This window comes from Squalius cephalus (assembly GCF_949319135.1).
Source record: "Squalius cephalus genome assembly, chromosome: 5".
Lineage (NCBI taxonomy): Eukaryota > Metazoa > Chordata > Actinopteri > Cypriniformes > Leuciscidae > Squalius > Squalius cephalus.
Genome location: NC_137126.1, coordinates 5,743,393 through 5,770,975, shown reverse-complemented (window position 1 = coordinate 5,770,975; position 27,583 = coordinate 5,743,393). Strand labels below are relative to the sequence as shown.

The window sequence follows — 27,583 nt, the reverse complement described above, 5'->3', positions numbered from 1 at the left end:
ATTACTGTGAAGCAGATCCATGTGCACATTCAACCTGGGGACTGGTTAGTGTCAGTGATTTTAAAAGACGCTTATTTTCATATCCAGATAGCCTCTCGTCACAGAAGCTTTCTGAGATTTGCATTCGAGGATGCTGATCAGTTCAAAGTCCTCCCTTTCGGGCTGATCCTAACTCAGAGTACCTTTACAAAGTGGAATTTGCATTCTAAATGATCTAGATGTCTGGCTTATCATAGCCCAGTATCAGGATGTTTTGAAAAGCCAGGAGCATCAGCTTCTGGACCTCTTAAAATCTCTGAGACTGTCTATAATCGTGAAGAAGAGTGTACTTCAACCTTGGCAGAGCATTGCGTTCTTGGGGCTAAACCTAGATTCATGTGTAATGTGAGCCGCCTGTCTCAGGTGTGTGTGCAGTCCATGCTCAGAGCCCTCGCCATATTTAAGCCATGAGATCAGTTTGCCTAAAGTGTTTTCAGAGGTTACTGGGCCTGATGGCAGCTGCAGCGGTCGTGTGCTGGCTGGGACTTCTGCATATGAAGCCGCTTCAGCTTTGGCTAAAAGCCTGTGTCACGCCCAGCGTATATGCCACTGTATGCGCACTTACACCCCTTTGCTCTACAGGACCATGTACGAGCGAGGGGTTTCGGTGGGCAGAGAGGTCAGAAGAAAAGTTATGATGACGGATGCGTCTTTGATGGGCTGGGGAGCCTTCTGGCTTACAGCACTTGGACGAGTGCGCAGTCGAAGTGGCACATCAACTTCCTTGAACTGAGGGCAGTATCTTTTGCTTTGCAGCTTGCCATTCTTGAGGGACCACCATGTTCTCATTCAACTGCAGGGCAGCGGTATCGTACATCAATCACCAAGGTGGTATTCGTTCTCGCCGGCTTCCGATGCTGGCAAGACTTTTATTCTTATGGCCTCCTCAGACAATCCAGCTGATTTGGAGCCTTTTCAGGGAGGCGGAGATTGATTTATTTGCCTGAGGTGAATTCGCTGTTCTTTTCACTGACCAATGCCCCCTTGGAAAGGGATGCTCTACTGAGTCGCCAAAGGGCTCAAATGAGCTTTTCCCCTGATCAAGATCATGCCGCTAGTGCTGCACAAGATCAGGGAAGAGTGGAAGACATTGTTAGTTGCACCGAACTGGCCCAACCATCCATAGTTTCCGAAGTTATTAAATCTCCTGTTAGCTCCCCCGTGGCTGATTCTGTTAAGCAGGACCTGCTATCTCAGGCGATGGGCACGAAATGGCACCCCAGCCCAGAAACTTGCATGTCTGGCAGGTCAGCAGGACAAAAATCACATCGCAGCGAGTTTTGGACACGAATGTAGATGCAAGTGCCCCTTCGACCAGGTGCCTCTATGCTTTAAAGTGGATGGTCTTCGTGTCTTGGTGTAGGATGAAAAATGAAGATCTGTTTGGTTGTGCTGTGTCTGTCATCTTATCATTTTTACAAGACTGTCTGGATAAAGGGCGTACATCTACTTCAAAGGTGTATGTGGCTACCATTTCAGCTCTCCACAGAACAATCACATCCACGAGTCAAATCAGTCAATAATGTCACCTGATGTTAGACCAGTCCATTTTTCAAAAGAGTTTGAGACTAGAAGAGCAGTTATCTCCATTATGGTTGAAGCACAAAATTGCAAGAGACTGCATCATGCAGCAACTCAGTAATAACTGCACATAATGCAAGTCAAATGTAACAAATGTTCATAATGTAATATTTTATCAAAATGTAATAAAATTGTGAATACGTTTTTTTTTTTTTTTTTGGTCAGTTTATGAGAAATGCATAATGTACTCAATTTGTCATGAAATAAATGTATAAGGAAAAAAAGACATTGTATTCATTTTATAGTAATCCATAATTATAATTTCCCACAAAAGCGCACTAAGTTGATTTAATATTAGTATTATACACTTCTAATAAAGTAATCACAATAATCATGTATATTCATGTTAAATGAGGCACTTCAGTTTGAAGAGAATTTTAAATGTTTTTCAATTTGATTTTGGATTTTGATTGGAACGGTTTAACAAACATTGTGAGGGAATAATACTGAGGGGCCGTTTACATGATACTATTTTCAACTTCAATTACTTCAATTTCATTTAAAAGTAATTTTCAATTACATTTAGTATCAATCATTATGGTTTTGTCCATCTTTTTTACTAAATAGGTTGGTCTTTTTGAGCGTCAGTTTAACATCAAGATTACATCAGCCAAAAGGTAAAAATTAGGAAACTTTTATTCAGGCACTCCCCTAATGACCACACTAAACAAGTGCAAATATGGTGTGATGCTGATCTTCAGCTGTAACACACACAGCAGCCTTTTCTAATTATTTGGTTAAGATAGCTAGGTTTAACTTGCCTATTAAGAATCACAATCTAAGATTGCACAAATGCTGTTAAAAGTGGGGATTTCAGCTGTTCCAATCTCAGTTTCTCTTAGTGTACTAAGAACAAGCCAAATATCAAAAATGTTTGATCTTCATTTATGATGAGAAGTATTTTACATGATAAATTGTTTTATTGTTTCCAGTGTGAAATGTATTGGTCTGGTTTTTTGTTTCCCAACCGAAACCAATGAAATGTCTGCCATGTTAATTTGTGCCCTTAATATATTTATGTAGTAACCATTTTATTAAAAGCAATGAAGCATTAACAATATAGCATCGCCCCTAGTACCCAAGGCAGAAATGGACTCACACCCGTTGGTCGTTGATATTTCAGGAATTGCTAGATTCAGGGAGTTTCAATACAAACACAGTGAAATATACAATCACATTCCCCACCCAAAATCTAAATGGAAGCTTTACAATATTAAACACTTGTCAGAGACCAAGCAACAATATATGTTTGTGCAATCAACTGTATTTACATGTGAATTTTGCAAAATGAATAAAACGACAGACCTGATGAATTATACATGCAAGCTAATGCACCAGCATTCTCTACAAGCACGTACAAACCAGCTTTACAGGGGCAACATCGGCCAGAATTTACAGAGACGTGAAGCACAAGTACAGAATGTTCAGACAGCATCCATGCCCCTTGATGAAAAAGAGGAGGAGAAACCAAGGCCCATTCCCCTCTGCGTGTGCGTCTGTGAGCGGGCCATCTCGTACTGGACGTCCAGGTTGCGAAACATCTCTTCCTGCTGCTGCAAGGTTTTAAGACCTTCTTCGTTAGTAGCTCCTGATGAAGTACCTTCCTCTTCACCCTATGGGGAACACAATCAATCAGAACATTTCTATATTAAAGAGGACTTATTATGCCCTTTTTCAAAGTCTTGATTTAGTTTTTGGGCTAGAACTGCTTCGAGCGAGTTTGGGAAATGTCCCACACAACAACCTGTTTCAACACACTACTAACTCAACCAGGCCTTGTCCCTTTATTCTATGTTTGCCTTGGGCAGGAATTATTTAAATGAGGAATATTGTGACTAGGGTTGGGTAACAAGAATCGGTTCTTATCCAAAAATACCGGAACCGTGCGAAATTCCTAAGTTTCGGTTCCGAAACTGTTCTGGTGCGATGTGTGGGAGAAGTGCTGGAATCTTATCCTTTAATAGAATATGAATATTAAAATAGTAATGAATGCACTGAAAAGCCCTCGCGCTCCTCATATACGTTTTGCGTCATATCAACGCAGAGAGAGAGAGTATAAAGACAGTAGAGCTGCACGATTAATCTTTAAAAGATGTCGATTCAAACACCCACGCGATCTTATTCCTAAATGACAAACACGGTTTGCGCTGTCGCTGACCCAGAAAGAGCAGTTGTCAATATATATGAAACAGCTTTTCAACCACACAGCATCGATATTTCTGTGTTACGAATATTCAAATGATCACAGAAGTACTAAGATAAAAGTTTATAGTTCGAGTATAAACACTGATGTCTACGGTAGCAACCAAAATAGAGTAAATCACTTTTTGAAAGTCACTTCAAATAACAAGTGCATCGATCTGATGCTTCAAAACATTCATAGAGACGACTGGTAAAGCTGCAGTCCGTAACTTTTTTGAGTTCAGAATTTACAAAATTTATATAATGAGCGAGTACATCATGAATGCCTTCAAACAGTGTTTTTGTCTTATCCTGAATCACTACGGTAAGCCTGTAATATACGGTGGCCGAGACAGCTCAACGCGCTGCAACTGAAGAAAGCACATGCAAATAGAAAAAAAACACCCACAAATTAAGAAAACATCTTCATCAGTTTCACAACACACGTGTGCTGCAAGAGTTCACAAACATGCGCTGCAAATAACACAGACCACAACGGAAATGTTTCCAGGGGAACCAAATAAGTGACGAACCCGGCTGGGACGTGCTTACAGCTCAAAAGTCTACTTTATTTTATTTCTTTTAATGCGTTTTCTTCAGTTGCTGCGCGTTGAGCTCTCTTGGCCACCGTAGTAATAAGCGTTTAGACTCGGACTGCTTTACACCGGTCGGGTCGGCACCGCTGAGGAGTATCCCAGTGCCTGCGTGACTCGTCATAGACATGTACAGAGAGAAGTAGCTCCGGCTACAAAGTTCTTCTGCAAGACGCATGCAGTTGTTTATTAACCGCTAGAGCGCTGATTCATAATGAAACAAGTGAAGTCTTTATGAATCAATCATTCAAACACCTGTCTGGATCTTACATGTGTGTTCAAGCATATTCTTCCCCTTCTGAGAGGGTATTCTCCACTGCTGGAGATACAATAAGCTTGGAGAGGTCCCAAATTCTCCTAGAGAATGCAATGTTTATTTTCCATCAGAAAAATGTATTACTTTTGCACAAATTTCTAAATAATATGTTGAGTTTGTTGACATTACCAGTCTGTTAAACTCATTTGACAAGTATAAGAAATAAGCACAAAAAGGATTGTGCATTTTCCCTTGCTACTAGTTTTTATTAGTTGTTTATTAGTTATTAGTTGTTGCTACTAGTTTTTATTAGTTGTTCAATTGTTGCTAATTGTGACGTGTTTGTTCCTGGAAGAAAACTCAAAACTACAATGGAGGCATTTCAGAAACATTGACACTAATATAGAGAGAATAACTCCCGCTGGAGTGACTTTGTAACTTTGCAGATCTTTTTCATGCTAAAACAACAACAACATTACAGACTAAAGAAAGTTGAACATTGTAAAAAAAAGCATAATATCCTCCTGGGACCCAAGAATAGAATTTTGTCCACTGTAGTGGACATTATATTTTAGTGAATTTCTCTGACATCATACATGTCACATGACACAACCTGGGTGTCCTGTAAAGAGCACATTCAGGACTTTTCAGATATACCAAATGTTTGGAGGTTTCACCATGAAAACAACTTCTCCTTGGTCTTTAAAAATGTCTGACATTAATTTAGTGATCAAATGTAGCATTCTTATGGAAATATGATAATATATTGTAATTATAATTTAAATTGGACTACTTTTCAAATTGTATTTCATAAAACAACATCTCAGGAAAATGTTAAGGGGTTTCAAATAAAAAAAAAAAAATTTTCTGTTACAGAACAGGGTGTTGATTTCAAACTTGTCCACTGTAGAGGACATCAGGACTTAAATAATGTTTATCAGGCATTTTGTGAGACACAACAAGTGAATATGGAAATAAATTATACATCAACATTCCTATGAAATATTAGATATTATTATTAAAATGTTGCCAATTTTTACTCCAATTATTTCACTTGTTTTTTCATTAAATGTTGCTCCAAGAACACATTAATGTGCAAATTAGATACAGTGTATAGATACATTGCATTGAATGGGAATATTAATTTATGGCCATTTTACCCACATATTTCATAAAGTAAAATGGTGTATCAATTCATTCCATTATTTCTTTCATAACATAGTTGAGAATAATCTTTATATAAATTTTGGTTGAAAAAATCCTGAAACCCCAAAATTTATTGGTGATTGAAAAAAAATCCCATTGATTTTGCCTATACATATAATTTCATGTCATTTTATTTTTTAAATAACTTAGTCCTGGCGTCCACTACAGAGGACATAGCATAACGTATGAATAAAATATTATTTTTCAAAAATGTTTTTTTTTTACCATTTGTTTATTGTGCTCTAAACAGTGTGATGACATGGGGAAAAACTTTTTTTTTCTGGGTCTCAGGAGGATAGGACCCTTTATAATATGAGATTATTCCATTTGACACATTAAGAAAATAGATAATGTAATATTTAATACAGGAAAACACTTACTTTAATTCCCATAAGCTTGCGAAATTTCACATTTTGGTCTTTATTGCCAAAATTCAGCTTCTCCCAAAGCTCAGCTGTCTGTGACTTGTCCTACAACATAAACATATATTAATACTGGACAAATGCTTAAACATTTACATAAACATTACAACCACTGAACATTTACATAATGAAAATAATTGATCAAGTTCAAAACTGTATTTTCAAAATTCAGCTTTCTTAATCATCTCCTAAATAATGCCATTTATAAATGAGACAAGATTATGAATGTTAAACTACATGACTTATGACATCTCTCCAACGGAGCACTTCCCGTTAGGCTGCTTTTACTATCAAACGTCATGATTATCTCTGTTTCAATTGTTGGTTGTTTGTTAGTTGTGACCATTTAAGAGATTGACCAATGATCATATAGAGAAAACAGGCCATGACAAGCTTGCGTAGAGTCCAAGTAAAGCATGATTTCTTTAAAATCAAAAGAACTGAAGTGTTTGATTTTGAAAGAAATGTGTACTTTTATTATTTTAAAAGTTTATTTATTATTTTATTAAGTATGCAATAAATTGATCAAAATATTTATTTTTACAAATAATTTCTATCTGAAATAAATGCTAATACTAAAACTGTGTTCAAATAATTTGCTCTAATGTTACCAAGTGGTGTTAAATGTATATCATGTTCTTAAACTATTGTATTCGCATGTTTTTTTGCAACACTAGTGCAATCCAAAAAAGACGATGAACACTGCATGCTAATTTTGAATTCAACTGAACAGTTCTGCAGTTTAAAGATGATGCTAAACAAATGTTAATAAAAGCTTAAATTAAATCAGTTCATGATTTAAAGCAATTCAGAAGACTTTACCATCTCTTTTTGGGTGAACAGACTTTCATAAATCTCAGATTTAATTAAAAAATATCTTCATTTGTGTTGTGAAAATGAATAAAAGTCTTAGGGGTTTGGAACAAAATGAGCCTAATTGATGGCAGAATTTTTATTTTTGGGTGAACTATCCATTTAAACCATTTTCATGTTTTATTGTACTATAGCGCCCTAGCCTTACATAAGTCAAATTCCATTTAAGATTTAAAGTGATTTATATTTATGTGCACTTACAAAGACGACCCCCCATCACCCACACCCACATCCACATCTGACTGCATTTGTTCAATTAGTATTGTATAAAATGTATAATGTAATAAACAGAACAACTAATGACCCATCCAAACAATTTAACTGATACCACAATATAACTTGGCAATATAAATTGATATAAATAATATAAATATAGCCATGTTAAAATCTATTTATTACACGGCTCTGTGGAAAACTTGATTCTGATCCATCTGAAGTCGGCACTTTACACTTGTGGGGAATGTTTTTTCCCGGTGGAAGTTTTGTGTTTGGTGAGCTAATAAAATATTAAAACTCAAATCAATATTTTGTGTACAGTTATTTAATTATGTCATCCGGGTATCGCGGACTTGCTCTCGTTTCATACAAATACAGCTGCTGTCATTTTGCAACGACTGTTTTGTACACTAATGGATTATAGGACAACAAACAGGTACGATTTTAAAACAGTTTCATCTCAAATCAATATCTTTTATCCCAATAATTATTTATGTGGTGAAATGCCGTGTAATAAGTGATATGACCGTATCCCTTAAATGTTCGTCTAGTATGAACTTTCCGCACTAGCAATTGCTCTCTCTGCGGAAGCTTTGCGTTTAAAGAGCTAATAAAATATTTCGACTCAGATCAATATTTCATGTCTAATTATTTGCTCATGTGGCAAGTAGCCGTGTAATAAGCGGGATAAAGTACATCCATCCGGTTGTTATCGCAGAATAAACCGATGCAAGACCCTGATAACCCTGTCGGGGTTTATTCTGCGATAACAACCGTCTGGATGTACTTTATCCCTCACATAAGAGCAACTCTTGTCCTCACCCCTTCTTTCTTCCCCTGCCACAACTTTTTCCTCTTCTTTTCCTGCTCGGCAAACTTCATTGGGTTGACCGCTGAGGGATTGTAGTAGCTTGGCACGGCAATGCCAGTCTCTGCCAGTGTCTTGGCCTGAAGCGCTGCCATCTGAGCCGCCATTGCGATCTGGGGAGTGACCTGTGTGCCCGAGGCCAGCAGAGCTGCGACGTTCAGCGCTGGACTGGGAGCAGTGGTGACCGGATCACACAACAGTGGAGCAGCCGCTGGTGGAGAAACAACCAACAGAACATCAGATGGAGTGGGTCAGATGTGAAGCCACTCCACCAATAGCTTTGACTTGTGGCAGGTACTTGCCTGCTGCTTGCTCTTGTTGCCGTTTTTCCAACAACTCTTTTTCTTTCTGTTCTTGAAGCTTCTTTGCTCTCTCCAACCTAAGAGTGTGAAGTGAATGTGTTTACTGAACATGAAGACTAGAGAGCAGTTAATACGTCACTGATCAGCTAGAGGTGGTTTTCACACTGGGCACGTCTGCTGCGGTCCGAATCAGAGTGTGATTACTCCCGGCACAGTTGGTCTGCTTTAAGACCCATTGGATTCTGTAGAACAGTGGTGCGTTTCCATTCATTTTGCATTACAAACGGGCATGGCGTGCGCAATGCAGGTCGCTATATTTTTGAGTTTTTTTATTTTTATTTGATTCTATTAATGCGGAATAACAGACCAGACAAACAGAAAATGTCTAGGGGAAGGTGGCTTTATGCTGTTCGCAGGCTTTTTTTGAGGATACAGCTGATTGTGAGCAATTCATTAAAAACACTGGATGGAAATGCCAAGATGTGCATAAGTTCTAAAAATGCACTTGCGCTCAATTGAGGTGGATAATTTTATCCAATTAAGACGAAACAAATGGAAACACATTTACTGAATAAACAAGAGGAAGCGATTGCATAACTGGACTAACCAGCAGATCAGTTTCATTGCACAGCTTCTCAAATGTTGCTTTGATCATTCGGAAATGCCAGAGCCAAAGTCTGTCATCAGAAAGTGTCTCTCAGGATTGTGTGATTTATGATGCATGAAAAAAAAGAGCCACAGTTGCTTCCCCGAAAGCAGCAGCTTCCATTTTTATTACAGATATCTTGCACCAACTTCCCAGGAAGTGAGATTTTTGTTCTCTTGAACAAACAGGACAGAAATGGTGCTTTTTTGGCAAACGTTTTGTGTGATATGCCTATTTTGCGCATAAGTTAAATTCGCACCTTTGGATGGAAAAATAGCAAGTCTGCCTGCTGATCAGCAAATCAGCATTCAACATAACTAATCTTGAATCTAATCATAACAAACCGTGCTCTTTATCAGACTAAACTGCCAGTGTGAAAGCCTGCTTAGTTATTGTACTAAACTGTACATGTACAAGCATGTTAAAACACTCTCAGTTTCTTAATTCATCTCTACTTCAACCAATGTCAAAGCAATTAGCAGTGTTCACATTAGTATGCAGAGACTACAGGTTTGTGAGGTGTTGTTGAGACAGTAAGTTGCTTATATGTTGTTTTAATAAACTGGGGCCGGATTCACGAAAACCTTCTTAAGAAAGAAAATTCTTTTAAAAAAAAGTTCGTAAGAATGTTCCTAAAAATTCTTAAGAAGTTCTCAAATATTTTATTAAGAACATCTTTAATTTTTTTTTTTAATTAAGAAGAAAATGAAAGGTGTTATTTGATATGCTATTTTGAATGATTTGTTATTTGGTTTAATTGCTGAAGACTCGCTGAATGAAAAACACCTCAAAGCCCGTCTTTTAGCACTGCCTGCAGATTACAGTAGATATAAGCGTACAGACTATTTTCATCGCGACTGGCTTGACGAGAGTTAATCTTTAAACTTAAATTTTAATAAAGTTAAAATCGTTATTTTAAAGTCCCCCTGTAGTCAATAATTAGATCCCTTAAAACTCATCTTTGATCACCAAAATGACATATTTAACATTTTTTTCCTGTGAAAAAAGTCTTCATGCCTTAAAATAGCTTGAATGTAACTCTATCCTTGCTTCATTTAGTATACGTGGATCTATGAATATGCAAATTAGCCCCGCCTCCACTCACTCACACCAGCTCAGAGATTCACATTCAACTTTACTAAGGTAAACGCTGCACAATGGTATCGCTCTTAAAGTCGGACACATGACGGTAATTAATATGACTAGCCTCTTTCTTGACTATTTGATCAAACAGCTAATAATGTTACACAAACCATGTTCCCAATCGCCATCTCAGTCTGCCAAAATCAGCATCCTTAGAAACGTTTTGAACAACTCAGTACGTCAGTGGAGAAAGGCATATTCATTATAACATCGTAATATACATCATATACATCATTCACACGCTATGTTGCTAAAAGCACCTGATTTTTCATATCAACAGAAAAATATTACCAGAATAACCTGTCTTCTCTTGAGACGCCCCTGCTTCAGAGCGGTCATAGCTCGCCCGCACGTCGACGTGATTGGTTACAAGGCAGTTTTTGACGTAAGAATAGAGCCTCTCAAGACACAGCGGTCTTTGCCATTCATTTGCGCTCCGTCTTTCTTGCGCTTTCTCTATTGTGAATGTGTCCTGTATCTGTGATGTCTCGCTAGTTCTAGCTTGAGAGAGTGCATCATATACGCGCAAGTGATCAATCGGTGTCACTTCGTCCACATTCATGGTACTAGCAGTAATATGCATTATATTTAGCTAGTGATCTGTTGTGTTGTAATGCTTAATATTTGAAACAACCCAATAAATTCATTAAACATCTTACATTTGGGTATTTAAGACAGGTTGGAAATTATCCTAAGTTTGAGAAGTTATTCATGATGATTTTTGAGAACATTCCTTTCAGGAATACGAATACTTGAATTTGATCTTTAAAAACAATCTTAAGAAAAAAGAACATTCTTAGGAAAGGTTTTTGGGAAAACAAAATATATTTTTTTCTTAAGTTGGAAAAGAAGAAGAATTCTTAAGAATGTTTCGTGAATCCGACCTGTTAGGTAGAGTGGAAATTCAACCGATTCTGACAATATTTCTAATCAAACAATTATAACCTTTTCTGGGAATTATATCTACACATACACAGTATACAACAAAAGAGAGTATAATTTGACAAATAAAGTATTTCCTCTAAAAAACAAACACCTTGAAAATACAGGCCACAAGGTACAAACTCAACGCCAAAAAAAAGGTGAGGACATAAGTAATGCAATTACTGTGAGGTGATACAAGTCGACATGAAAAAGAAGATGCGACAGTCTTCCCTATTGTGACGTATATCGAGTGAAACGGCTTCTCGGGCAAGAAAGAAAAAAATGTAGGACGGGACTTGATTTTGTCTACCGGGAATTGATTGGATGGTTGTGGTTTGCTATTGGTCGATCTCATGTGAGTGACAGGTTGCCCCGCCCTCTCGCCAGTAAACACATCGTCAGAGAAGAGAAGTCAATGCAAGAGGGAGGGGAAATTATTTTGATTAAAGATTACGAGGGCACATGAATTAAAAAAATGATGATTTGAAGTAATATTGCACAGGTGCGTACTCACTTCTGCTATATACTGTGTATAAAATCCAAATAGTTTATTTTGTGCTTCCAGGCAACAGATGTCACTCTACCTTCTAGCCAATGCTTCCTGAGCATCCATGGCTGTGTTTCTACCCCTGAAGGTCACAGGGCTAACTGACCGACTGCGACTTTTTCTCCGCGCTTTCTCTGTCCTCTTCTTCTTCTCCCTAGATAAAATCGGACCATCTCACGGTTTAAGCACAAATCAGCATTTTCATTCAGTTTCACTCACAAAAAAGATCCCAAACACAAAATCTTTGTCCACCTGCTCTTGCTACGGCTCCTGCTGTGATGTCTGTGTTTGCTTCTGGAGTTTGAGCGAGACCGGGCCCGTCTCTTTTTCTCACGACTCCTCGATCGCCGTTCACCGCTGCGTGAGCGAGATCTTCTTTTGTCCCAGTTTCGACCGTGATGTCGTCTTCGGGAAAACATTAATTCACATCTAAGCACACTAAGCCTTCACATACTGACACGTTTGCATGAATGAAATCAAATCGAAATGACAAACGTCAAATGAAAATACCTTTCCTTGGAACGTGATCTTGATAGGCTTCTCGGTCTGGAGGACTTCTTGTCTTTCCTGCGATGTCGTTCCTCCACTTCTTCGGACAGCCTGTCTCGGCCTTTATCTGACATCTCCATCTGCTCCTCTGAGCCACTCTGACATTTCAGAGCTTTCTCAGAGTCTTTCTTCCGTGCCTGTTTTAAGAAGAATTGGTCTCTTTCAGGAAAATAGTGCAATAAAGAGAGTTAGTAAGTTGATTTAACAACAAACTTGCCAAAATAATTCTGACAAGAAAAACACTATTTAAATTATCATTTAAAAAGCTTGTCCACCACCATCCGAGTGCAGCATGTACAGTTACATTTAACACAAATGAGTGCACTTAACCAGCACATTTACACCTAGTTCAGTACCCAAAAAAAGCACGGGAGATCTTTGTCTACCAGATCGCAACATCTTCAATTTGTGAGAATTCTACAGATTTCATTCATTTGAACTGGCATTTTCTTTTCTCGTTTTTCTCTTACGCAAAGTCAACATGAAATCAAAATAAACCCCATTTACTTGCATGTTCCTGGTCTTATGCTACTTGACTTATCGATCACATTATAGCTTTGGGATTTGTTGAGTGAATCTGAGCTAGCCACTGTCTTGGGAGAGTCTCAAAATATGGCCTAATTTTACATTTATATCCTCCACATATCTGATCACAAGCTCAGATTTGATCTCAATGGACTACTTGCACTGAGCTACGAGACGCATTTCCGTTTTGAAAGAGTACGACTCATTTAATTCCAGTTATGTATATTTTTCAATGTGCTGTGTCACCTAGTTGACTAAACGCTACCTAAAATGAGTGTCAGCAAGAAGATTTAAAAATATGGGCATTTTCAGGGACAGAAGAGATATTCTGGTGATTACAGTGTAAAGTTTTAATCCAACCCAAGCTGATCTGAGAAAAGGCTGTTAAACATGCGTGATTTTCCACCACAGGTTGTCAGAGCTCGTCTAAACTAGTGACCGCGATGCTGAAGAGTGTGAGACCTGATGAATACGATCAGTACAAACATTTATTTTTATTAAATATTTTAATCACTATTCTGTGTCATTTTCCATTGTGAATCATTTCACTGTGTTTAAGTTTAAGTCAGAATTCTTCATTTTTATTCAAAGTAGTAGCGCTGTCAATGCATTACCATTTAAGATTAATTAAATATCAAATATTGTTACATTTATTTGAGGCGCGCATTCATTGTAAAAGACTGGAATAAGAGCACCAACGCACACAAGCAATCCTTTTTAGCATTCAAATTCATTTAAAAATGTAAACTCAACAGGTATGAAATATATTCAGTAAAAGAAAAATGCTGTTAATGAGAAGACGAGCACTGGACTGCTGCAGGTTAGTGGGGGAAATGTGTGTATTTATTATTCTGAATTGAACGAAAATATATTTATAGGAACATTTCAGCAGGTTCAAGATAATTCATGTTAAATCAGAGATCATGATTCATCGTTTTAATCAATTGACAGCCAAAAAACTTAGTAATAATCTGCGTTGTCATAACTGTCTATGTAGGCGCACTGAACGCTGTTACTGGAAACTCCCGAGTAGCAAGAAGTAGAAAGTGCAAGTGGTCCACTGAGTCAATTCAAGATAAAGTAAATTGGGTTGGGAATGCTGTTTCATGTTGACTTTAAAGGGCATTTTACATGATGCGAGAAAAACTTTTCTTGCAATCTTGCCATCTCTTATGTGTACAGGCACTGCCATACATATAAGCAATGTAAAACACGGAAGTAATAAATGGTAATAATTAATGATGCCCACTCGTGCAAAATCCTATTCTGACATGTTTACACGTTTAAACATTGCATTGTGTTGCACGCAAGTGAGAGCTAATAAAAAGAGTATTTAATCATTTTAGGTGTAATGGCATTTAATTATCCATAAGATGTGTGGGTGTTCATTTGAGAAATGCAAAGATAATATAGCCATACAAAAGGCAAAACAAAGGAACAAAAATGGCTTTAAAGTGTGTGTTAGAGTGGATCTTATATTTACTGCAGCAGGGTGGTTGTTATAAAATATGGTAAAACTTTATTTTAAAGTGATGTAGTTACTACATGTAACTTACTATAAATTATACATAATTACAAGTAAATAAACCTAAACCAAACCCTAACTCTATAGTAAGTACATGTAGTTAATATTACTCGGTTCTTATTTGAGTAAGTTCAATGTAACTAACTACCTTACCAAATGTAACCAAAAATATTTCTGTTCATTGAAAAAGCTAAAATAAAATATAAATATTAGTTGAAACTTACAACAATATACTGAAATAAGTTTATGTTGTATAACTAAAACGGAAAGTTAAAAAAATAAATAAAAAAAATTAAAAAAAAAGATGACAAAAGCACATGAACATGAAATGACTTGCATGCAACTAAAATTAAAGGGATAGTTCACTTTGAAATTAAATTTTGGTATGTTTTAGCTTACCTGAAGGGCATCCAAGATGTAGGTGTCTTTGTTTCCGCAGTAGTTTCAATTTTGATATTTTTAGGTCAAATCGTTCTTGTCTGTCAGTCGTATAATGCAGGTCTGTGGTCACTGTCTCAAAGAGCATGCACACCATTGAGTCCAAATTAAACAATTCCCCATCGTAAGTACACATTTGATGGCCTAAGACACGAAACGAGCGGTTTGTGTGAGAAAACGAACAGTATTTATATCGTTTTTACCTCTTGTACACTTTCCGGCGCTTGCGCAGACTAAGCCAGAACGTGCGCACACATCACACACCAGGAAGCGCGCGCGTCCTCAGATCACTTGGACGCTGTTGTGTACAAGAGATAAAAACGATATAAATACTGTTCGTTTTCTCACACAAACCGCTCGTTTCGTGTCTTAGGCCATCAATGTGTACTTACAATGGGGAATGGTTTAATTTGGACGATGGGGAATGGTTTAATTTGGACTTCTCTGTGCATGCTCTTTGAGACAGTGACCATAGACCTGCATTATACGACTGACAGACAAGAACGGTTTGACTTAAAAATATCAAAATTGAAACTACTGCGGAATCAAAGACACCTACATCTTGGATGCCCTTGAGGTAAGCTAAAACATACCAACATTTTTCAAAGTGAACTATCCCTTTAACATGCAAACTAAAAAAAAAAAAAAAAAAAAAGCCAAATCAAAATATGAATAAGACTCAAACAAACACTGCACTGCAGTTTTCACATTTAAAAAAAGATGTGTAATCACTGTGTTTAGGCTTTGTAGGGCAGAATAGGTTAACTAAATATTAAAAATAATATAATTGGAATAAATCTCAGCGGCTGCGGTTGTACACAACAAAGTGGCATGATTCCTGTGAACGAGCCTGTTCTACCTCCTGCCCTGCTCTCCCATAGAGAGTGAACTCACGTCACCGTGTACAGCGTAAAAAGCCAATTATGACCAAATTCATCTTTAAAAAAATATTTTTTCAGTGGTTTTAAAACGGATTATAACATTTTGCAAATCTGCAAGCATTCAAATGGGAAATGACCACTCATTTTATTTCCATTGCAATTCTGAGCTGGCATCTACAAAAAAAAGGGGTTGTGAGACAAAAAGTGATCTATTTATAGGCAAATAAGTTTAAATGACTGATAGTTACCTGTCCAGGTAGTAGGCATATAATTTTGCTATCTGTCAGCAGCGTCTTCTGTTCAGAGTGTCTCTTCGTGCATTAGCACGCTGAGTGTAATTTATTATACAAATGTTATCATATGATCTAAAATACAGGACGTTAAAAAAGCTCCCAAACAGACATTTCTCTCCATCTGTTATCAACATTAATATTATTTAATATTACATGCACTTGTGATTATATCAGTGCTTTTCCTCTCAGTCTGGCATTTCATTTCTTACTGTCTAAGCTGCATACTTACCACCGGCTAAGACTAGAAATGCCAGCTGTAAAACTACTGATGATGATGTGACCAGTTTAATTTAGGTCTACATGACATCAATGGACTAAAATTAGTTACCTCTTTGCTTCTGCTGTGGCTTCTTCTGTGCCTCTTGTCTCCTAAAAGACAAAACGATACAAATAAATGATTGTTTGAAGGACACTGAAGGATTAAAATTACATGTTACTTTTTAAAAATCAAATGGTTTGACCATATTTCCTATTGAAACAAAGTTGGGATAGAACATAACATCCTTTAGCAAATAGTAACCTGGTAATAACAGAAGTCAGTGAATTTTAACTTTTTCATAATGCATCTGATGAAGAGGCCCAAAGTCATCACTGGCACGGTAATGTATCTGAACAGCGGGCTGTTTAATTGTTTGTTAAATATTTTCTAACCACTGCAGAATTTAATAAATAAGAAAAGAAAAAGAAGCAGTTTTTAGATGGACTCAAGGCTAACAGAAGCTTGACTTGACAAGGTAAGGAGAGACAATGCGATTTTGATCATAATTCATGTGTTTGGGCACAATGCAGCCAGTGGACTGCCCTAAAATGTCATTGGCCACCCAAAAAGTTTACTTTATGACTGGCCATCTTTCAAGATTGAGGTAGGACCTTCAATAAGGCAATATATACCGGTATATATAAACTCCTTGGTTTAAATGCTTGAATTTAGTCAAGGATAGACAGTGAAGATGAGTGACTGTTGGGGAAATAACAGCTAATTTACTACTTGTGAAGCACTGCATCACCATTATCATCTCAAATGCTGCTCCTTAATTTTGATATCCTAAAGTTTGTGAGAAAAAAAAAAAATATATATATTTTAGAATCAATTAATGTAAATATGAGATGGACATCAGTTATGCTCATCTTTGGCAGAAGACATCTTGAGTAAAACAGCTTTATATTTAATGAAGCACATACAAAAGATCTGAACCAAAAGCGATGCAACCCGTTTTTATAGACTACATAATTGTTGCGCATAACCTGTATTGAGGAGAAAACTGCGATCTGGCGGGAAAAAACTGCCTAAAATTCACACTTTGACATCGGCATGAAAATTTGAGAGATCATATTACCAGATCAGAAGGTCATAGAGAAGGTGTTGTGCTCATTCCTCTCTGCCTAGCAAGCAGACAATAAATAATGACATAGCAACTCCATAGCCACAACTTGGGGCACCCTAGCAACCATTTAGGGCACCCTAGCAACCGTACAGCAAAATGAATAACAGCATCTCAGCATTTGATCATCGTAGAGACATGCGGGCGGGCTCTTTTAAAAAGGCTGTAAACTGGCTTTAGGTATCACCCTGGCAACTGCCTAGCTACACCCTAGCAACCATTTAGAAGAGCCTAACAACATGAACAAGCCATAACCAGACGCAAGAACATCGTAGAGATATGAGGGTGAGCTCTTTTGACCTAGATCGTCAAGTAGGCATTAAATATCACCTTGCCAATGTTGTAGAAAAAGTCTTCTCTCTTTGCAAGAAATCTCCCAAGTCAAGTAGTTCCAGATATCAAAGATCAGACTTTACTGTTCCAGCCAGCAAAGCTGATGAGATGCCAGCTGTACATCTACCAACCTCAAATGTACCTCTCTCTCTTATACATTTTTTTTTTTAACCTGTGTATATATAGGTACTTTCCAGTTTTTTGTTCATCCTCATTCCATTTGCCACTGTTATTTCTTCACCTTTGTGGCTTATTTTAATGGTCAACTAGTCTATTTTTGTCAAAAAAGCATAAATATTTAAATCAAGAGAGCAGCCTAATACTGTACCACAGGGAGATTGGGAGATTTTGCTGTAAATAAAACAGCCTGACAATGTCACTGCTAAATACCCATAAATACTGTGGTATTCCACCATGTTTCTCACTGGCACGCCGCCAACTAGTAAAGATCAGTGCTTAAAGAAAATCCAGAGCTTCCCACTCGTATTTACGACTTTGTGGTAGCGTTCATGCGCATTCAACTCGTAAATACGATCTTTTTGACATTACTTGAACGTGCTATAAATTCAACCTGCACTGTAAAACATAATTGTTGGTTTAACTTAAAAATGTAAATAACCTGGTTGCTTTAATTTCAAGTTCATTGAAATTAATTTGTCTTAGTTAAAGTCACCCTGTGGTGAAAATCAAGCTTTTAATGTTGTTTATACGTCTATGTGGTGTTTTTAATGTGCTTTAAGACAAAACATGTGTAGATTCATAACACCAACACCATTGCTGAGTATTTTCTCTTTAAAACTGCAGTGAAATAAAGACAGTCTCAAAAACACGGTTTGAAATCGCTGGCGTTTCTGACGTCACAAACTACCTTGTAACCAATCATGTCAACGAGTGAATCTTTGAGCTGGTGTGAGTGAGTGGAGGCGGGGCTAATTTGCATATTCATAGTACCACGTATACTAAAGGCGTGTTGAGTTACATTCAAGCTATTTTAAGGCATGAAAGAAAATTAAGGAAAAATATGTAATGTTTAAATATGTAATTTTGGTGATCAAAGATGAATTTTAAAGGGGAACTTGGCAATTCTAGCCATTTCTTCGCTGATTTTCACTTTTGTTGTCGCATGTTTTCTCAACGAGCTCCCCCTACAGCTGTGGGGCGTATATTTCACAACACTGTCGTAATAAAACTCACTTGCGGCACCCTCCTCCCCCTTCTACCGCTGCTCATGTGCATTTGTTATTATCGGCCGGCCAACTTTATCGTGTGGAGCTATGTCTACCGAGGTGGGTAATACATCATACACAGCATCATATGGCGTGTGTGTTTGTCAAATTGCCGTAAAGCAGTTTGTGTTTCTCGTTCGTTCTCGCTTCTCACGAGACTTCCTATTTCCAACTTACCGGGAAGTTATGGTGCCTTCACGTGCTATATGGTAATTATGGTAAATACCAAAAGCCGACATGGAAAATGCACATGAACACCCCCTCATGTGGTATTTTCCACTGGGCAGCTCGTAGAATATTTTGATGCACGAGTTGCCGAGATGAGATAACCTTTGACCTTTTCAAAATGGCGGAGAGCAACGCAAGAGTCGTGAATACTGTTAGCGGATAGCTTTTGTAGCCTATACAATGTTGTGTCATTAACAATTATAATATAATGCATTAACAATCAATTTTCAACTTCGCCGCAATTTCCTTGGTTCATATTTAATCATTTTATGTCATTTTATTTTTTTTTAATTATTAATTATGTTTTAATAATCAGAATAGCACCACCACACTTACGTTTTTTGTTTTGTTTTGTTGTAAAGATAAAAAAGATACTCTACTGACACAGACCTTGCGGGTACTACATTACGACAACAAAAGCACTTGAACACAACACACTGGTAAATACCAGTTCACAAGTGGAAAATATCATCTTTTCCAGAGCACATGAAGGCAGCATATGTCCCCATGTTGCAAGGTTGGTTGGAACGCAAGGGGGAGCGGGGAAAGTCACCATTTTCACCAGAACAGGTTATTTAACCATCCAAATGATCTCTAAACGGTTTAATTAAGTTGAAATAGTTGCCAAGTTCCCCTTTAAGGGATAAAATGAGTGACTACAGGGGGACTTTAATACAATGGAGATTGGTTCAATTAACAGAAACTCAAAATAGCATTGTTATCTGAACCACATTAATTATCGAAGTTGATTTGACAAAAGAAAAATTGTGATTAGAAATAATGAAAATGAGTTCTACAGTGTGTTAGAAGTTTTTACAGTGTATGGGGGTTTAATGGGAATGACTGCAACAACATCATGTCATGGTCAGTGAGTCTGGTTTACCTGACTTGCGCTTCCGCTCCACTGAGCGCGATCTGGACCGTGAACAATGCTTCGAGCTCCGGGAGGTTTTGCAGGTTTCCAACCCGAACTCGGCGTCATTTGCCTGATAAAACACAAAACCAATATAAACATCGAGCCTTACTGTTTTGTTTAAAATGTAAAGAACACAAAAAGCATTCAAACACTCGATTATGAACATTCACACTGGAGTGTTACTAAGGACCGTAAGTCGAATTATCCAGCTAATCGCCGCATGTTTGTGTGCATTACGTGCTGAATAGCAGATTCTAACTAAATCATATTACTTGTTGTCATCTCAAATACATTAAAGTTTAGAACACAATAGGTTGCCATTTTAGTTCACAGCATTGTTTTGAGCCGTGCGATTAATTCTTTTCTATTTAGCTTAGAATATGAAATCCGCCATTTTCCGAGTCCAGAATGCAGCCCATCAATCGCTGTCTCATTAATTATAAGCTTCTGTCGAGTACGACCTTGCCCAAACAAGAATCAAACAAATGTACTTGCCGCCATGATAACGAATAAAGAAAGGCTGTAGTTATCGGTATAATTCGTAAAGCTCCGTCTATCATCCGTTTCTTTAGCGGTGGAACAACAATACCCGGATGTTTCTGTCTTCTTCTTCGGATATTCGCAGAAAGCTGCAAAAGCACAGCGCCACTCTTGCGGCTGGACATTATAACTACAGGTTTTTGGTGCTGATGAAAATATATGGTGTGTTTGACTTTAACCAGGGGGTGGCACAAAAAGCTTTGATCACAAAAGAAAATATAAATGTACGCAGTTTCAAGTAGTGCTTTTCCGCAGCGGTGCTACAATGTGGTGGGATCAAAAACAACAACAAAAAAAACAGCGTTAAGCAAAATAATGGCAATTAAACACGTCTCTTATGATCACAGCACAGCCCAGTTCATTTACTAATTGTTTTTCCATTTGTTCGTGAATCGGAAAATTACTGCTTCTTCTCAGCTAATTTAGAAGTCCTCTGTAAAAATCTAATCGCGTTGTGTAAGATTAATTTCGTAAATCTTCTAATAAAATAAGAAGATCCCGATCACAGAAACTGATAGCAGATTTAGGTAAGAATCTAATCGCATTGCAGATTTCCTCGATTGCTTACACATTATAACTGATTCAGCCCAATTTTCCGAACCATTCATTAGACACATTTCTCAAAACGCTGAACAATGAGTAAACATTAGATGGCAAAACTGATTATAGTTAGGGAAAGTTAGGATTTTTTTTGCCAATCTGCAAAAAAAATTCTTACCAATAGCTTTTTTTACCATGTGTTCCTATAGGTGTCTAGTAACACCTCCCAATTTATCCACGGCCAAATCCTCGGGGAAACGCCTGGAGAGGCAATCAAAGTTGGGGTGCCCAGATGGCCTGGGTAAAAATAATTAACTTTTTTTAAAAAAAAATTTTTATATTACCTTTTGAGATGTCTAACTAGGGGTTTTTAGGGGTGCCGAATCTATCCCAGCTATTAGTTTTGAGTAAAAATGACTCCAAGTCCATACAAAAAAAAAATGGTTTTATTGAACAATTACAAAACAAAACTTACTAAATCGGTTTAAGGCCAGACACTACAGGTGAATAGAGTCAAATTTTTAACTAGCAGATATCACCATGAAACTTTCCCAGTTGATTACCTATATTAAGATGAGAAAAAAAAATGTATTACAAGTTTTCTGTAATTTAATGTTTAAATATGCAAATTAGGCAATATCTAATTAAATATGCGCTAATTTGCATATCTTTTAAAAAACAAAATCCGAGTATTGGATAAAGCCAGGTTAAAAATTAGTTTTTTCATTGTGTTCACATATTAGATGGGAAAAAAATTACTGAGGGATTTATGGATATCTACTTTTGTTATCCTGTAAATCAGAATATACTGTCAATAGCCTTAAAAAAATGATTTTCGCCATGTTTTTTGGAATAAAATGTTATATAAATCAGGCTAGGAATAATATATTTACAAATCCCTCTGTAAATGTCTTCATAATATAACTAGGTACAAGACTGGAGAGTTTGGTGTATATAGGTGCGACTGAAGTGGAGATTTCAGAGAGAAAAGTCATTTTGAGAAAACAGGCTTTAAAGATTTATCATCAGCCAATGAGATTGCGCATTCAGCCCTTTTACTTTCACAATTGGTTGCTGATAAAAAGGAAATGACCATATTTGGATCCAACTGTCAGATCCAAATATGGTCATTTCCTTTTTATCAGCAACCAATCTGAAAGTAAAAGGGCTGAATGCGCAATCTCATTGGCTGATGATAAATCTTTAAAGGCCATTTTCTCAAAATGACTTTTCTCTCATACTCCAAGTCTGAAATCTCCACTTCAGACGCACCTATATACACCAAACTCTCCAGTCTTGTACCTAGTTATATTATGAAGACATTAACAGAGGGATTTGTAAATATATTATTCCTAGCCTGATTTATATAACATTTTATTCCAAAAAACATGGCGAAAATCATTTTTTTAAGGCTATTGACAGTATATTCTGATTTACAGGATAACAAAAGTAGATATCCATAAATCCCTCAGTAATTTTTTTCCCATCTAATATGTGAACACAATGAAAAAATAATTTTTAACCTGGCTTTATCCAATACTCAGATTTTGTTTTTTAAAAGATATGTAAATTAGCGCATATTTAATTAGGTATAGCCTAATTTGCATATTTAAACATTAAATTACAGAAAACTTGTAATACATTTTTTTCTCATCTTAGGTAATCAACTGGGAAAGTTTCATGGTGATATCTGCTAGTTAAAAATTTGACTCTATTCACCTGTAGTGTCTGGCCTTAAACCGATTTAGTAAGTTTTGTTTTGTAATTGTTCAATAAAACCAGTTTTTTGTGCTTTTTGTATGGACTTGGAGTCATTTTTACTCAAAACTAATAGCTGGGATAGATTCGGCATCCCTAAAAACCCCTAGTTAGACATCTCAAAAGGTAATATAAAAAAAAAAAAAAAAAAGTTAATTATTTTTACCCAGGCCATCTGGGCACCCCAACTTTGATTGCCTCTCCAGGCGTTTCCCCGAGGATTTGGCCGTGGATAAATTGGGAGGTGTTACTAGACACCTATAGGAACACATGGTAAAAAAAGCTATTGGTAAGAAATTTTTTTGCAGATTGGCAAAAAAAAAATCCTAACTTTCCCTAACTATTACACACCAATCAGATTTTTTGCATCCTGGAGAGAGAGCTGAATAATCATCAATTACAGTATACAGTACCAGTACCTTTCACTATTCTATGGAAATATCACTATTATGGAAATTTCACTATTCTATGCTCAGTAAACTACAAATACAAAAGCAACAGGTGGTTTTATAAGACCTAGGTGGTTTTATAAGACCTCATGGTCTTCTCACTCTCTCCCGCACAGTATTTTCGTTTTCTTCTTTTATGGATTTGTAAAGTTGTATTTTAAATGTTATATGTGCAAATAAACCTTCAACCTTCAACATGATGTACTCTCTTAAACTTGTAATTGTCAGTTAGCCTAATTTGCAGCAATTTTTATGTGTAGCCTTACTAGCCTTTATGTGTAGTCTACTGTATTTTTGACTGTCTAGGGATATATAGTCTTGTGTCAGAAGACCATAAATGCTATAGTACTGTATACGGTAATGATATTTGGCCATGAAATATGCAGAGGATGCTGAATATATATATATATATAATTTTTTTTTTTTTACTGTACTGTATTGGTATTGTGGTGCATATTTTACAAAACATTTTGATGTTGTATACTGTAATAGAGATTGAGCTGAAAAATAATTCCTGAATCCCAATAAGAGATTTTTTGTTACAGTGTTATGAATTGACCACTAGTGTTCACTGGGTAGTGGAGTATGTGTGTTTGTTCAGTTTTCTGTGTCATTTGAGGACAAAGATTGATTTTGATAATGTTTTTAACTAGAATGTTAAAAGGTTTGAGGTTTGTGCAAGTTGGTGTATAGTTTTGATACTGTGTTTAAAGTTGTGAGAAAATGGTGAAATGTTTCATGAATTGTGTGTTAATAGCAATCATGAAAAACTGTAATAACTAGATTGAAAAGTTTGAAAGACACATTTATGCCTTGTTATAATTCAGTTAGGCCATAATAGATAGATGTTCTGGGTGTTTGCTAAAGCGTTGCTAGGCTCTTGCTATATGCAGTTGTTGGGGTGTGAGAATGTGGTTGTTAGGGTGTTCTGGGTGACCACACACAGACATATCCACCCCTGTTAATGACATAAACTCAAACATTGTTTTCAAAACTCTTCCAGTCTCAGTGCATTGATATTAGTGTATTTCTTTCTAAGGTTTTTTTTTTTTTTTTTTTGCACTTAAACATGGGATTTGTACCATCCAAGCCGACTATATAATATTAATAAAACAGCTCGTCCTCTTTAGTAATACAAGCTCAGAAACATTTCGAATCTGTTGATGTTTTTCATATAGAGTATCTTGACTTGGTGCCATGATGTATATTGAAATTTTGTTTTTAAATATTTATTTAAATTTATATTAAACATTTTGTTAATTAATTTTAAACATTATAGATGATTACTTTGTGGTAATGCAATATTTGTGAACACAATTGTATATGTCAGGCCATAAATCCCCAAAAACTATGCATGGGCGCTTGCTTTGGTGTCACCCCTCTTAGACCTCATGCCACCCCTTTGCCACCCTATAAATCATTTTCTAGATTAATACATAAAATTATAATTTTGTTGTGTTATGACAAGGTTCTACATCAATGTTGTGAAAAGGGCCCTACACTGACAGCCTTGATAAAACTTGCTATGTTATCTTGACACAATAGTTTTAACACATGCTAGCCATGCCTTTCAGAAGCTCAGAAAACACTGATTAAATGATATGACTTTACAATGCTTCCTGCAAACAGTTTAGACAGTATGGCAAAACAAATCTGATCATTAAAATGTTTTTATTGCCCCTGACTTTAACACAATAATTGAGTCAAATATTTACAACATTAATGAAGGCACTGTTTTAGGTGTGAATCGTAGACGGGCTTACATGTGTGTTAATCATGTGACAAGAGTTTTGAAAATTCAGCTTACTTAGTGGTAGCACAAAAATCATAGGCTATCCATTAAGAAAAGGATCTTAAACATATATTTTTTTGCAGTGCAGTACATTCATTGCACATTCATAACATCGGGAATGTAGAGCACATTAGTAAGGCCGCTGTATGCAGAGCGGAAATCAAAGTGTTTGATTCTTTCTGAGAATGTTTGTGTTGTTTCCTGGGCACAACCCATCAAAGAAGTCATGTGCAGGCCAGCGGTGTAGAAATCGGTTCATATTAGGCTAATCTGATATATGACGTTCACTTGATAACATCTTCATAACATTTTCTTTTACGATTTCCAATGTGGTTGGATGCATTGATGACGCATATTCCCATCATGAATGAAACCGATTACCGTATGGAATGGAAGGATGCCAGATGGAAGGATAGTCTGAGATATAGCTTAGCCTATATGTCGTAACCACCACCACAGCTGTCAAATAAACAAATTATTCACAATTTATTTGGTCATCTTAATTTCCTACAAATACAAAAGCAACATTCTTTTTTCTGTTGGATATTAATATTCTTCCAATATTGTGGCTACCTCTTCATCCACTCATTTTGCGAGCCTCTGCCTTCTTGCTTTTGGCTGAGTATAAGTCAAATGTTAATTTCATTAGCCTTATTAAGAAATGACACAGGTTGGATTAGAGAACATTTAATTATGTGAAAAGAGCATTTGACTAAAGGTCCCATTGCATGGATTAAAGGTCCCATTGCATGGATTATTTTATTATTTTATAATGTTTCCTGGGGTGCCCTTATAATGTTAGTATGTTTTTTTAGATCAAAAGTTGTTATAATTTAGAAATAAAAGGCATATTTCTTAGCCTGATTTTAGCCTTTGAACACTCTGTTTGAAGGGGCGTGTCTGCTGTGAGACTTCAGTGTAAACGCCCACTGCTGTGATTGGCTTGCATATGAAATATCTAGTATTACATGTGGAACTCTCTCGAAAACTTTTACTATTACAGCTAATATACGTTGTAGTGATGAGCATTGATCAGATGACAGCCTGTTGATCGCGTTAATGAAGATCTTATCATTGCAACGCAGTTTCTGCTGCGTATTACAGTTTCTCACTAATGCTTTCACCAATGCAAACATGAGGGCAGTGAGGCCTACAGTAAGAGCTTTGTTGTGCAGTGTAACAGCGAGCGTCATTGATTTCAGAACGAGTTTTGGCAAGTGTCCAGATAAACTGTGTGATTCATAACAGCTTGGGCGATTGGAAAGGGATTGTTCTTTGATCGCTTTCTGTATATATATTAATCACAGTTTAAGTAAGATTATTTTCATCCTACTAAGAGAAACGACGTGAAGTTGATCGTTTAGTCACTGGCTTGATTTACTGATGCATAAACAGTATTGAACGACTTTGAGAGAAAGATTATCTGTCTGAACTTGAACAATTACACATCAGAAATTCACATAACCCACTGGTTCTTCAGAGGCTCGGATGAAGGAACTAAAAAAATACTTTTGTGTTCATTTGTACATCCAAACACTGAGCAACTGCCATGCTTTGCTCGTTTGCAAGCCATGATGTCTCTCGAGGAAAAACTAATATCGCGCTCGCGCAGCTCATTTTCTCATGGGCGGGCCAAATTCTCTTTGCGGGCAAAGAAGAGAAAGGGGAGGTAACTTTTCTCTTTATGACGACATAAGGGGAAGATTTCTAGATTTGCCCGCCTGAGCTTTCATTTTCTCAAAAATACACCCATCAAAACGTCTAGTGAAATTTTCATGCAATGGGACCTTTAATATGTCAAGATGCCTACATGAACCTTTTTTGCTTAAAGCTTTACCTGATTGAATTATGTTTTTATACTTAATTTTTAGTTGCTGCCACATTCTTTTTTTTTCATGGATACCATGAAAATTTATATTAGTTCAATAATTTACCATTCTGCCAGTTTTCACCTCTGATAATATAACAGTGATTAAGAATTAAACATGCGTATTAACTAGGAAGTATCCGGACGTCTTTTTGTCGGGTGCTGTTGTCCAATAATTTCGGAGCTCCATTGATCATGGCTTTTCAAAGTCGTAGTGAACTCAATTCAGCTGTTCTGAAACCTGGACGTTTCAGAGTGTTTTAACTCAGAGTTGGTTGAACCTCTTTATTGAAATGGGCCCCAGGTGTACATAATCAAAATTATTCAACACCCATTGCAAATTTATTGGCAAAATTTACAGACTTACAGCTGTTTTCAATGAACAAATCAAACAAAAGTTATTGAAATAGCTCAACACAACAAATGTTTTAAGTGGTTTCCTCAAATTCAACTGAAAATTCAACTTTTAATGACTTCTGCAGTCTCAAAATTATTCAGCCTGTTGAAGAGAATCCCTCACAACAGCACAAATATGCAAAACAGG

The 27,583-nt window shown here is 36.7% G+C and overlaps 2 protein-coding genes across 11 annotated transcripts in view; one reads left to right on the top strand and one right to left on the bottom strand.

Moving 5' to 3' along the window:
• LOC307159391 (uncharacterized protein) overlaps positions 1 to 27,583 on the top strand; it is a 216,538-nt gene that overhangs the window by 5,545 nt on the left and 183,410 nt on the right. The window lies entirely within an intron of this gene.
• rsrc2 (arginine/serine-rich coiled-coil 2) lies at positions 618 to 27,268 on the bottom strand. 10 transcript variants are annotated; one of them, XM_079872728.1, is made up of 10 exons: positions 27,170 to 27,268; positions 20,061 to 20,163; positions 16,337 to 16,377; positions 12,308 to 12,483; positions 12,050 to 12,202; positions 11,835 to 11,951; positions 8,538 to 8,614; positions 8,190 to 8,446; positions 6,237 to 6,326; positions 618 to 3,233 (listed from the first exon to the last, which is right to left on the bottom strand). In XM_079872728.1, the coding sequence occupies exons 1-10, from the start codon at positions 27,227 to 27,229 to the stop codon at positions 3,045 to 3,047; spliced, it is 1,263 nt and encodes a 420-aa protein (XP_079728854.1). In that variant the 5' UTR covers positions 27,230 to 27,268; the 3' UTR covers positions 618 to 3,044. The 10 variants fall into 10 exon arrangements, with proteins under 10 accessions (XP_079728854.1, XP_079728856.1, XP_079728857.1 ...); XM_079872730.1 differs by having other exon boundaries at positions 12,308 to 12,505; positions 27,170 to 27,232; XM_079872731.1 differs by lacking the exon at positions 27,170 to 27,268 and adding an exon at positions 27,107 to 27,124 and having other exon boundaries at positions 12,308 to 12,505.

Bases quoted from the DNA above. Each gene is read 5' to 3' on its own strand.
- rsrc2 (XM_079872726.1), bottom strand. From the start codon at position 20,653: ATGATAGACGGAGCTTTACGAATTATACCGATAACTACAGCCTTTCTT. The intron at 8,447-8,537 runs GCAAGTACCTGC...TTTCTCCACCAG, and splicing joins GCAACAAGAGCAAGCAGCAG to CGGCTGCTCCACTGTTGTGT. The intron at 3,234-6,236 runs GTAAGTGTTTTC...TGTTCCCCATAG, and splicing joins GCAAGCTTATGGGAATTAAA to GGTGAAGAGGAAGGTACTTC.